The sequence below is a fragment of the Lepidochelys olivacea genome (genome assembly GCF_965140295.1).
Source record: "Lepidochelys olivacea isolate rLepOli2 genome assembly, chromosome: 1".
Taxonomy (NCBI): Eukaryota; Metazoa; Chordata; order Testudines; family Cheloniidae; genus Lepidochelys; species Lepidochelys olivacea.
The window spans coordinates 311,190,238-311,203,239 of record NC_140411.1 but is presented as its reverse complement, the minus strand read 5'-3'; the positions used below and the strand labels follow the sequence as shown (position 1 = coordinate 311,203,239).

The window sequence follows — 13,002 nt, the reverse complement described above, 5'->3', positions numbered from 1 at the left end:
CTTCCTCCAATGTTCTCATGCCTGCTCTGTCTTGTTCACTTGCTGCTTCTTGTCCATGTTGAGGGAGTTTCATGTGGTAGGTCTGACCCTAATTGGTGCTCATTCCCTCAGGAAGCTAGAGACGGGAAACTTTTTCATGGTGAGATGCTTTTCTGCATTGTCAGCCGCACAATGCCTCAGGGTGGGTACCTCCAAGGATCAGAGATTTGGATTTCAGAAGACTGGGCCTCAGTTTTGTACAGGAGTGCTCAGTTGAGTGCAAGGACAGGACCTAGCTGGGAAATGGATCAGAAAGACTGCCTGTGCTACCTTCTATTGGGTAAGCATGGGCGTTATTGGGAGGGGTCTTTATGATAGGGAAGCTGGAATGAAAGACTACAGGGAAATGGGAGCCGGATAAATAGTTAAGAATTTGAATTTCTAAGCTCTAGTCTAATTGATTTCTCAATATAAGTTTCAGCCTAGTTCTTTAACTATATACATACATTGCTTTGAAATAAACTCAGTAATAATGGAAAGGGGGCAAAGGCCAGGGAGAACTCTGGGTGTATGAATGGGATAAATGACAATGCGTACATTGAAGGATGTTGTTCAAACAAAACCCACTGTTAATTGATTAAAACATACCAAGACAGAAGACAGATTTAGTTTCTATGATTATGATTAACATGTGGAAGAAAATGTTGAACAAAAGATTAAATAACTATATCATATTACAGGCCTGATGGAATTGGAACAGTCTCAGTTGAAGAGAAAGAAAGGTTTGAGGAGACTAAAAACCGACTTTCTTCCCTTTTAGAAAACCAGATAAGCCACTTCAGGTGAGTGTATAATTCATTCAGTGCATATGAAGCTTCACTCAAAACGGTTTTGACATGGTGGTGTTCATTGTTGTGACTATGAATAAGACATAGCAAAGATAAAAGTTGTTATTTGAGGAAAAATTCAAGTCATAGTAAATATAACATAATACATTTATATTGGATGTCTTTCAAAAAGATACCATTTAATTTAATCACACGTTATTGGCCTGTAGTGTTCACTTATATAGCAGAGGAGACTAATTCCTTCCAATGTGGGAATCACTGGGTGAAATTCTATGGCTTCTGACCTCCTGCATAACAGACTAGATGACCATAGCAGTGCTTTTGGCCTTAAAACCTATTACTATAATTCTAGCTCATGATTAGCTGAAAAACTTCAAATGAAGATGAGTGAGTAAGCCGTACTGAAGTCTAGAATAGTGTTAATCAGTATGATCCATATGCAAACTAAGTGTCCTGATTAATTGCAGCTGAGTTAAGTTCAATTTTTTTTTTAACCTTTGAGCTAATCAGATCCCATATGCAATATCTATTTCCTGACTGAACCCATCAGAGGTAAATATTTTTCTGGGTATCTAATCTGTCTTTACTAAACTTTATATTTTTTATGCATTTCCCCCCCATATCAGGCAATGTCTCTGCTCCCTAGTCCTCAATGAAGAGTTTGTCCATGCTGAGTTTCAAATTTTAGCCGTTTTTGTTGTTGCCCAGTTCAAAAACTTGATTTAGAATTAAATCACAAAGGAAAGAGTATTTCTTCTTCAAGTGATCATCTACAAGGATTCCAGTCTTGATCCACATGCACCCCATGCACACAAAATCAGATTCTTTTGGCCAGCAGTGTCCATTGAAGCTGCATCTGAGCCCTAGATGTCCTTGTGCCCCCGCCAGAACCTAGGGCACAAAGGATAGACCAGGCCCAACCAAGCCTTAGTTCCTTTTTGCCATTCATGGCAGCAAAACAGAATCCCTGAAGTATCCCACCAGCTTCTCTGCACACTCTGCTAGCTAGTGTTAGTTATTTGTTAGTCTTGGTGCTTTTGGCAACACACAAATGCACAAAATAAAGAAAGAAATTTTATTTTTTTTAGTCAAGTTCTGGATTTAGGCTAGAACACTCCCTGTACAGGTGTTCTAGTAGAATGTCAGAAGAGAAATCTCTGGGGTTTAAAACCTGCCCCTCATGTGAAGCTTCAATGCCACTTAATGATGGGCACTCTAGGTGCCCATTTTGTTTAGGAGAGGGACATGTTCCTGAATGATGTACCATATGTTACCCCTCCTTTGGGTGGACTTAGAAAGCCAGAGAAGCCTGCCTGAAATTGTTCCTCCTGTAGTGCCCTATGCAAACTCCTCAGACACCAAAAGGAAGGACACAGCTGAACCTCACTCCTCAGGTTGGTCCATCTCCATGGGTGCCCTGGTGAAACCAGATTCCACCCTGAACTCCCAGGCTCTGTAGACCAACAGGCCCCAATCATCACCCATCATTCCAGCTTCGATTACCTCTAAGGAGGTAGGAAGGAGCACTGCTCTAGAATTGAGCCAAGGCAGAAGACTCATAAGTCTTACTTATCTCACGCTCAACAGCCAAGGGGCAGCCAATAGCCTGAGAAGGGTCCCTCTGGCACCAGCTGTTAAGAGAGCACTGGTGGTATCCACTGAAACTGTGTACCACGTCTCTCTTGGTATTGAGCCTTCAGTATCTGGCATTTCTGCACAAGCAATCTCAGAAAAGTGTTCCTCAGTGCCCAGCTCATCAATAACTAGTGTGTTGTTACCCAGGGCATATACAGTACTGAGTGATTTATTTGTGAGCCTGGTACTGGACTCTCATCTTCTATGAGGTTGGGGGTGGTGATAACTAAGTGACCAGCTATTGAGTTTGTCAGTCGAGCAAGTAAAGGTGGAATCTCCAATATTGACTTCATCCTCTATCAGCTGAGGGAGCACAGCAGAGCCAGGGCACCTGTGACAGGACAGCCCCTCCCTTGGAAGAGGTATATTTTTAATCCCCTTGTGGGCATAGTAGGAACTCCTCTCCTACACACCCACCTTCCCCTCCTCATGTAGCACAACAGAACTCAGGAAGAGACTACTCTAAGGAGGGATCTGTAAGGGACAGCAGAAAATGACCTACGGTTCCCCCATGTGTCTGCCATACTCATATGAGCCCTGGCCCTATTGGACATCCTGGGGACTGCAGCCATATTCAGTCATCATCGGCTCCTTCTAGGCTTAGATTCCCCTCCCCTAAAAGGCAATATAGACCAACAGAGCCAGGTCAACGAGTGCAGCCTCAGATCCTGAAAAGATAGGAAGAGGGAGGCAATGAGGATGAGCATCTACAAAGGGAAGAATAATTTGTCCGTGCTGCGATCTCCTCATTCTCTCCCGACAAGGCAACAAATCTCTCAGTGTCTTCAAGACAACTTCATCAAGTATATGGCAGAGATTCTAGATATACCTCTGGAAGTGGTGCAGCAAAAACTTCTCAAACTCCTGCTCATCTTGCATTTTTCTATGCCTATAAATGAGGCACTGTTGAAACCTGTAAAAGACTTGTGGTGTATACGAGCATCCATTTTGGCCACATCAAAATGAGCTGACAGAGATATCAAATCCCTTCCAAGGGATTTGACTATTTTTATTCCCACACAGTTCCAGGGTCTTCTGGTAGCTGCATTCCAAGAGATGCTGACACAAAAGAGTCCTTCCAATTCTATATCTAGGGAGAGAAACCCCAAGAAACTGGACCTGTTTGGATGCAAAGTCTGTTCATTATCAGTCTCCAGATGCATGTGGCTAATTTCCAAGATCTTCTGACAAATGCAATTATATGAATTGGTACAACCTGTCTCATTTAGTGGGCATGCTATCTCAAGAGCATGAACTGGAGATAAACACCATCATATCCAAGGGACAGCTTATTGCCCACATGTCCTGACACGGCCAACACAGCAGAACATACTATGACTATATCAGTGACTGTGAGAATTTCTTTTTGGATCCAGTCTTCAGAGATTCCTAGGTTGATCCAAACAACAACTGAGGAATTGCCCTTTGAGAGCAACAAACTTTTTAATTCAAAGGCAGATGAGGCCATCCATCCTTTAAAGGACACTAGGGCAACTCTGTGTTCTCTGGGCCTCTGTGTTCCCACCCCAAGAAGGAAGCAAACAAGACCACCGGCCTCCTTTGGGCATAATTCTTCTCCCCACTGTTATCACCAGCTCCAAAGGACCTCAGCGCTGCCGAGAAGGAAGCAAAGGTTCCACTGATGATGAACCCTCCACCTCTTCTTCCGCTGTCTCAGAATCTGGGTTTTACATCAAGCAGCCGGTATGATTCCATTGTCAAGATCCTGACAGTAATGCTCAAAGATCTCTTCCCTTCTACTTCCCCTTGCCTTCCTTTGGCAGCTTCCTCTTTTAGTTTAATTAATTTTGGACTCAGAACTTCTTAGACCAGTAGGTCCTGGAAATTGTAAACAAAGGCTACTCTATCCAATTCTTTGTACTCCTTACCCAACCCTTTTCAGGGACTCTTCTCACAACATACTGCCTTTTACAATATGAAGCAGTAGAAGAACTGGCCTTAGAGTTCTGAGACAGGGATATTTATTTTCATTACTTTTTCATCCCAAAGAAGAAAGGGATTTGGTGTTCCATTCTTGCTCTTCAGCATTTCAATAAATTCATCTGCCATTTTAAATTTAGGATAGTGATGCTAGCCTCCATAATTCCCTTATTAGAATCTGAAGACTGGGTCATAGGTATCTTGCAGGTCAAGAGCTATTTCCACATATCCATTCATCTGGCCCACAGGAAATAGCTCAGATTCCTAGTAGGAACCAGTGCAAGGTGCAAGCCCTTTGGTCTTTCCACAGCACTGAGGTTATTCACCAAATACTTGGCAGTCATGGCAGCTCATCTAAGCAGACAAGGAATCCAGGTCAACCCATCCCTCAATAATTATCTGATCTGAGTAATCTTAAATTCTTAACATTGCTGGACACTAAAAATCATGGTCTTGATAAAGACAGTGTATTTATGGCTTATTACAACAACCTATAACCCTACATCCTATGATTGCAGAACTGTTAACAGGTCAGTTCACTTTGAATAGTCTTTTAGAATATGTGTTAACTACTTACACTGAACAATCTGTTCCACCTTGCATTTAGCTGTGACATCTGGCTTGTCATCATTGCAGGCTAAATCAGCACCACTGCGATTGATGCAGCAACGTCGATTTAGCAGGTGTGGTGAAGACTCAATAAGGTGATGGAGAGTATTCTGCCGTCGACTTCAGTATTCCACCTCAGTGAGAGGCGGAAGCTATGTCGACGGGATAGCGTCTTAACTAACATAACTTAGATCGACTTACCTCGTTAGTATAGACAAGGCCTCTGAGTACCTTTCCTAGACCTGAAGAAGAGCTCTGTGTAGCTCGAAAGCTCGTCTCTCTCACCAACAGAATTTGGTCCAATAAAAGATATTACCTCACCCACCTTGTCTGAGCTGAGTAAGATCACCTGAGTGGGTAATGAATTTCTTTGAAATAACCTTAAAGCTCTTTGCTACTCTGAGCATCAAACTTAACCTCAAAGGGCCCTGTCTTTTTACATTGACAGGACAAACTCATTCAGGAACACACCAAGAGTATGTCTACACGAGAGACCTTACAGTGGCAGAGCAGTACGGATGCAGCTGCACTGCTGTGAGATAGCTCGTGTTGCCTCTCTATGCCAATAGGAGAGAGCTCTCCCATTGACATAATTAAACTACCTCCAATGAGTGGCAGTAGCTATGTCAGCGGGAGAAACTCTCCTGCTTACATAGCGCTATGCACACTGCCAGTTATGCTGGTGAAACTTATGTTGCTCAGGGGTGTGTTTTTTCATGGCACAAGACTGTAGCATTTGTAGAGAGGGTTATCATAGAATAGAATATCAGGGTTGGAAGGGACCTCAGGAGGTCATCTAGTCCAGCCCGCTGCTCAAAGCAGGACCAATCCCCAACTAAATCATCCCAGCCAGGGCTTTGTCAAGCCTGACCTTAAAAACTTCTAAGGAAGGAGATTCCACCACCTCCCTAGGTAACGCATTCCAGTGTTTCACCACCTCCTAGTGAAAAAGTTTTTCCTAATATCCAACCTAAACCTCCCCCACTGCAACTTGAGACCATTACTCCTTGTTCTGTCATCAGCTACCACTGAGAACAGTCTAGATCCATCCTCTTTGGAACCCCTTTCAGGTAGTTGAAAGCAGTTATCAAATCCCCCCTCATTCTTCTCTTCCACAGACTAAACAATCCCAGTTCCCTCAGCCTCTCCTCATAAGTCATGTGTTCCAGTCCTCTAATCATTTATAGGTCAGGAAAGGCCAGGTCTACACTAGCACTTGTCAGTAAAACTTCTGTTGCTCTCCTGTCAGCATAACGCAGCTACACAAGCTGTACCAACACAGCTGTACTGCTGTTCGCTCATAAGCATAGACATAGCCTAAGAGATTATCTGTGTAGGTCTCCAACTGTGTAAGGACATGTTATGAGTTAGCCAGGTTAGATCCACCTAGACACATTAGAGCTTGTTCCACTGCTGCCTATTTGAAAAATGTCCATGTTCCTGAAATCTACAGAGCAGCTACAAGGAACTTGTTCTGTACACTGACAAGCCACTATTCTCTGATAGAGGGTTTCAGACCAGATGCCTGCTTTGGAAGGGCTGTCCTGCAAGAAGTTTAAGTAGGACTCCCACTACTCATCCCCAAGCAAACAGACAATTATTTGTTAGTCACTAAGAGTGGAATCCAAGTGGGCAAGCACTCAAAGAAGAAAAACAGTTACTTACCCTACAGTAACTTTAGTTCTTTGACATACGTTGTCCGCATGGATTCCACAACCCACCCTTCTTCTCCTCTACAATAGAGTTCTACTTCTCTGGGACTGGGAATTGGCAAAGGAAATGAGGGACGGTTGGGCCTGCTCTGCCCTTTATGCCCACAGGTGGAAGAACAAGAGGACAGCTAGGGATCAAGTGCAGCCCCAACGAACACTGTTGGCCAACATAATCTGATCTCATTTACACGGGATGCAGGCCTACCAAGAGTGGAATCCATGTGGAGAACGTATCTCAAAGAACCACAGTTACTGTAAGTAACCGTTCTTCTTTTTCCATTATCCCATAATTTAAAAATAGCTGAAATATATCTCTTCAAACTCTCCTAAAAAGTTCACCTTTTGGCAAAGCATGGAAAAATGTAGCTGATTAAGTGAGTATTTTGGAAAAGTATGACTGCATGAAAATAGGTGGTTGTAATGGAAACTGTTTTGTAGCCTTAATTCTCGTGACTACTACAATACAGAACTGTAATTATTAATTAGAGCTCTCTATAGTTAGATCGTTCTCAGCATTGACTCAGGACTACGTGCATTTTAGCAGTGTTACGTTATTTACATATCATATGAAGGAAGCAACACTTTAGAACGTACCCAGTGGGATCTCTTGATTTGAAATGCTAAATGTAATCCAGGGATCAATAACATGTACTCATAAACTACGTCACCTACAGGTTAACAGGAGTAAACAATAGAAGAGACAATACATGGATTATGCAAATACTCTGAGAAGGTTTAAGAAGGAGGAGGCAAATACAACAGCCAAATGTGTATTTTATTTAAAGGTGGATTAAGGCTAAGGATTAAATCTGTTTTGCTAATTTGTTAATACCCCCAAGAGTTGCTAGCACAACAATAAGAAATAAGCAGAATGAAGAAGATAGTGTACTGGCACTATGTCTGCTGAAAAGATTTGTCTGACCTCATTTTCAGGGTTTTATTATGGGTTGGCCAAAGTGATTACTAAAATTCATTGGTCTGAATCCTTTTATTACTGGTAAAATGATGTTAGAAAATAAAGCAACCATTCTCATTATAATAATAATAATAATAATATTAAAAGAAATGTAGTTTCATGCAAATAATCTCAACAAAGTAGAAAATCCCTTTTTTGATTGGGGATATCCCAGCAAAATACAGGTTTCATAGATCGGATTAGGAAAGGGTATGATGTTCTGAGCTCTACAGACTTGAAGGAGTGGCAGGGGTATTTTTCAATCAGTTGAATTTATGGAATCTTTTCTTTTTTAATTAGTTAAGCACCAAAAGTGTTGTGGTGCTGTATGAGACGTAAGAGGTTTGTGTCCTGGGGATCTTCCAATTAAAGCCAATATAAAATGCATTCATATGTAATATAGTTATAACAAAAGAGGAAATATTAGAGGAAATTTGCACCCGTTTTAGCATTAATATTTTAAAAAGTGTAGATATCAGAGATTTTCTTCTGATTGCTAAACTGATATTAAAGCAGGATAGAACAGGTAAAATGCTACTTTACAGTGTCTTACTGCAATGTCTGCTAAAGTCATAAATGAAATCCCTTCTCAACACCATGGACACCTCTGACACCAAACTCAGAATATTTTTGTAAATACCATTCATAGTTTAATCACCATGACAGGTGCTTTTTTATCTTTTGGACTTTCAGAATCTTGGAGCTGAGGAAGAGGGGTTCAGATTTCATTTAATGTTATCCTATGTATTGGATTAATGAAAAGATTTAAAGGTGTCTTCTGTCAATATACAGTATACATGTACCTTGCACTAATGTAAATTAAGGGAATGATGTATGCACATTACATGTAAAATAAAATTCTTAATTTAGAAATTACACTCTTGGTAATGCGTCCTGTGTTTTGTTGTTTGTTTTTTGTTTTGTTTTTAAGATACTGTTTCCCTTTTGGACGTCCTGAAGGAGCTTTAAAAGCCACACTTTCATTACTTGAAAGGGTATGTTTTTTTAATGTTTTAATCCTGTTAGAGTACTTAATTTGTGTGTCCTATTATAAGTGTAACAGTGAGGACACCTGCACTTCTGTTTAGATACTGTTCTACTTGTTTCATTAATGCACTGCAACATTTTTCAACAATGACAGATAGTAGTCCAATCTAGAACATATTTACAGGAACTTCCCTGAAGTCATTGCAGTGATTCCCTATTTCTTTATAAATTGATGGCTATTGAGCACAACCTCTCAAATGAATCCTGGCCATGTGCCACCTGAGGCATATTGCACATATGCTTAACTTAACTTAAAAAAACCTCCATAAAATTGAAATAAACTCCCAGTAAGAGCAAAATTGAAGTCAATTTAAGAAGAAAAGGCAAAGGGCTAAAGTCAACCAAATTGGCATGGAGAGATGGAAATAAACTCTGGACCTACAAATCCCCTGCACTGGGCCATAAGAAAGACAAGCATTGTTAACAGCATCTATCCTGTCTTGGGAAAGAGGGGCTTTAAATTTTAGAAATGACTCCTTAGGAGTATATATATTTTATTTATATTTTAAGCTACTAAAAGCCAACATACCTGTATAGATTGAGTGACGTTGAAGTCACTGGCAAAGCTTCCATTGTCTGTCCACGCCAGAAGAGAAAGAAGGCCATGGATGTGGTTTAACTAGGCCACAGTTTTATACACTTATAATATCTGGAAGTACCCTGCAATAAATTGTACAGAGCAGAGGTTGGCTCCCTGCTGATCCAGACATAGTAGCCCCAACCCCCCTTCATCAGCTTCGTTAAAGGGGGTCAAGAAAAGGAAGGGGGTCGCTCCCTAGTGGTGAGATGTAGGAGACCCAAAACCGCCATTACTCGGTTCCCATAAGGGATGTTTTCCTGCAAATCTTTTTCCAGTCCATTTCATCCAATAACTGTATCCCATTTATACCAAGTACCTGCACTGGTCATCCACCACAAGTTGTATGAATTTAAGTTGCGATAGTATAACCTAACCCCCTTACCCTACCCCACCTGTTCCCAGACCAGCAATGGGGAATGCAAAAAAACCCAAGCCTCTCTGGCAATGAGCGAAAAATTCCTTTCCAACCTTCTCAGGAAAAGGGGCAACTACCACAATAGTCACAGCAGCTCAGTACGGAACCCTGGTTCCGTATTGCCAACTATTGCCAACTTCAAGGGAAGTGGGGAGAGAGAAGGGGCTTCCAGCCCGATCTGGGTAAAGAGGGTCTCTCCATGGCTGCCTGGGCTATAAATACCCCCACCCCTCTTCTGATCAGCAGGAAGGGCAATGCAGTGACCTTGTCCTGACATGGCCCCATCTGCTTTCTACCCTTCCTGTCTGTCCCTGTAAACCTTCCCCCTTCTTCCCATCTGCTGTCAGAGAGCCCTTAAAGGGACAATGCTCCTTTTCTTCCAGCTAGTCAGACAAAGACCCACTCTCATAAAGGTTGCAGTGGGTATTTCATCCTCAGCCATTTTACTTGGTTACTACATTTTAAATGCCTTAAATTTTTTTTAAAAAGTATCGCGCTTTTTTTGAAAGGCTGTGTATGATCTAGCCTTCTGGTGCTCCAAAAATTCAATGAAAGTCTGGTACTTGTGCTGCCTAAAATAGCTAATCCTTTTTCACAAATTAGACCTGCTTAATTTTAATAAGCATATGCAGGAGGAAAACGAGTCAGTAATGGCAAGTCTTGATGCTGTGCTCTTCCAATATTTTTTTTATCTGTCAGTGAGTGCTATGCTCATGAAATTGCTGGATGCATTTCACTGGCAAAGGCTTAGCAAAGCACAGATAGGTGCTCCGCAAATTTTGCTCCTCGCGTCTCTAGCTGTGTACCTTAATCTAACCTTCAACACTTCTGGTATTCCAGTCTTGGTTCTCACTAGAACAGAAACTGACAATCATGCTGAATGGTGCCACGCTGTAGAGGTGGTCTTTTAGTGTGCATAAATAAGAACAAGAATGAAACCATCAAATTAATGCAACATAAATCAGGGTTTGAACTCAAATCTTCAGAGGCAAATAGCTAGTTTATTAACCAACTGTGCCATCTACTGAAATGCCTCTTCGATTTCTGCATTTATTAGCAAATCTAAAATAGCCATTGGTGTACATTCAGATTTTTCTCTTGGGCTTTAGGTAATGTGTGTAACCAGTGTGTGTATGTTTGTCTCTGGGAAAGGTTTTAATGAAAGATATTGCCACTCCCATACCAGCAGAAGAGGTGAAGAAAGTGGTTAGAAAATGTCTGGAGAAAGCTGCCTTGATCAATTACACGCGACTTACAGACTATGCCAAAATAGAAGGTTAGTACAGTGATCTACTGCCAAAGTGGCTGTAAAAGCCAGCAATGCCTATTAACTGAATATTCTGTGAGCAGCCTTTTCCCTTTCCTGAACAAATCTGTACCACAGCAAGGGGAAATGTCTCATTAAAATCTCAGCTGGTGAACTGTAGAGCTTTTTCCTATTCATTGCTTTAATATGCCTCCTGGGACCCTGCTTGAATGAAAGATCCAGACTTCATGTTTAAGTTATCCTTTGTTCTTATTTGATTTTCTTTAAGCCTAAAAGTGTGTTCATGGCTTCTTTTTAATTTCTCTTCGTATTCCTAATAATTAAATTATTGGCAGTACGTTCTTGCCATATCAGCAATAACAGTGCCCTGAAACTTGGAAACCAAGGTGATAGAGGCCTTATAAATACCATAGCCAAGCAGGCAAAGAGATAGCAGAGTAATTTTGTTTGTTGTTGTGATGTCTTATCATTGTCAGTCAGAGATGGAAAACTTACTGGTTTTAATATAGTGAGATGTAACAGTAAATTGTTGAAATATCAATTATCTTTAGATTATTTATAAAATGCAATAACAGAAGTAAGTATTATTTCTCATGATGATCTGCACTTTTTCTTTATTTACAATTTGTGTACATTTGGGATAATGAGATTCCTCAGAATTGTTGCTAGTCATGGAGTAGTTTATGATGTGCAATGTTATTGTTCAACCTAAGGCTTGTATTACAGTAAGTCATAACATTGGGAAAAGTTTATGAAGCCATAAATGCAATAAAATTATTTTCAGAAAGCATAAGATAACAGTGTACCAGTCATCCATTGTATACTGGTACATAGTTAACTTTAGGATTAGGAAAAAGGTATGAAGGTCATTTTTAAAAAACATAGACAGTAGATGAGTTAGTTCAGCAGAAGAAAGACTATGACATGTGCTTAAGAGTTACATGTTATTACTAAACATTAAAATCTGTTTTAGTATAATTTTTAATAACATTCTAGAATTAAATACAGTAATGATATCAAAACCAAGTGAAATGAAAGGAGGCCAATGTTTGTAGAAGTATTATAATTTTTTTTTATTAATTCCAGCTCTGGTCAAACTCCCTGACAAACATGAGTTAACCAATCTCATGAGTGATTAACCAAAAAAGAGGGGAAAAAAGCGATCTCATCACTATAGCAACCAATATTATATAACAGCAGTAACAACGTGAAGCGACCTTAGTAACCAGTTTATCATAATTAATTATGATATCACGTTGTGTTAAAGCAAGAAGGATGAATATTAGTTTTTTTTTAAATGAGAGAGCCAAGATACCGCTTCTCCCTTAGCTTTGATAGTATGCATACTCATAATGGGGGACTTCTGCTGTTCAATAATCTTGAGCTTTTAGCAGAACTGTAAGAATAATAGGTATAAAAATTTAAAAAATAAATTAGACATCACTAAAGCCTGTGAAAGACTTAGAAACTTACTGATTTTAAGCTGGATGTAGAAACAGTTTATTTACAATAAAAAAAAACAGCATTGCACATATGTTCTCAATTAAAGTGTGGGAATGCAATTCTCCTAAAGACCACATTCTGCACTTTAAACCACGCATATAATTCCCACTAAAGTAAACAGGAATTCCATGTGAGCAGAAATTTGGCCCACTATATATTTTGACTAAAGTGAATTTATTCGTGGTTTAGTAAGCCACTTCCCCATCTGATGCATAATTAGCTTGCTGTAAGTGCAAGGAATATAATGGAAAGCCCCAGCTACAGAAATCCATTTTTTAAATTTTTTTTATATATATATTACATAACATCAAGAAGAAATTTTTTTTAAAGAAAAAGAGAGTGTATACATGTCCTAACTCCCTATAGGCACCAAAACCTCATATGACACATACCTTGTCCAATAGCTTGAGTTGTGTCTCTTTAGGTTGGTAGCAATCCTGGTCTGTCTGCATGTACTGAAGTGGAGGTCTGGGTCCCCATAACAATTAGTATAACTATTTTTATTACTTGC

At 40.2% G+C, this 13,002-nt stretch overlaps 1 protein-coding gene across 7 annotated transcripts in view; it reads left to right on the top strand.

Annotated features, from left to right (window-relative positions):
- CADPS2 (calcium dependent secretion activator 2) overlaps nucleotides 1-13,002 on the top strand; it is a 584,713-nt gene that overhangs the window by 436,082 nt on the left and 135,629 nt on the right. For all 7 annotated transcript variants that reach the window (XM_084638323.1, XM_084638324.1, XM_084638325.1 and 4 more), the window contains exons 14-16: nucleotides 720-821; nucleotides 8,611-8,674; nucleotides 10,874-10,997. In XM_084638323.1, coding sequence (XP_084494449.1) covers nucleotides 720-821; nucleotides 8,611-8,674; nucleotides 10,874-10,997 — 290 coding nt within the window. The remainder of the gene's footprint in view (nucleotides 1-719; nucleotides 822-8,610; nucleotides 8,675-10,873; nucleotides 10,998-13,002) is intronic.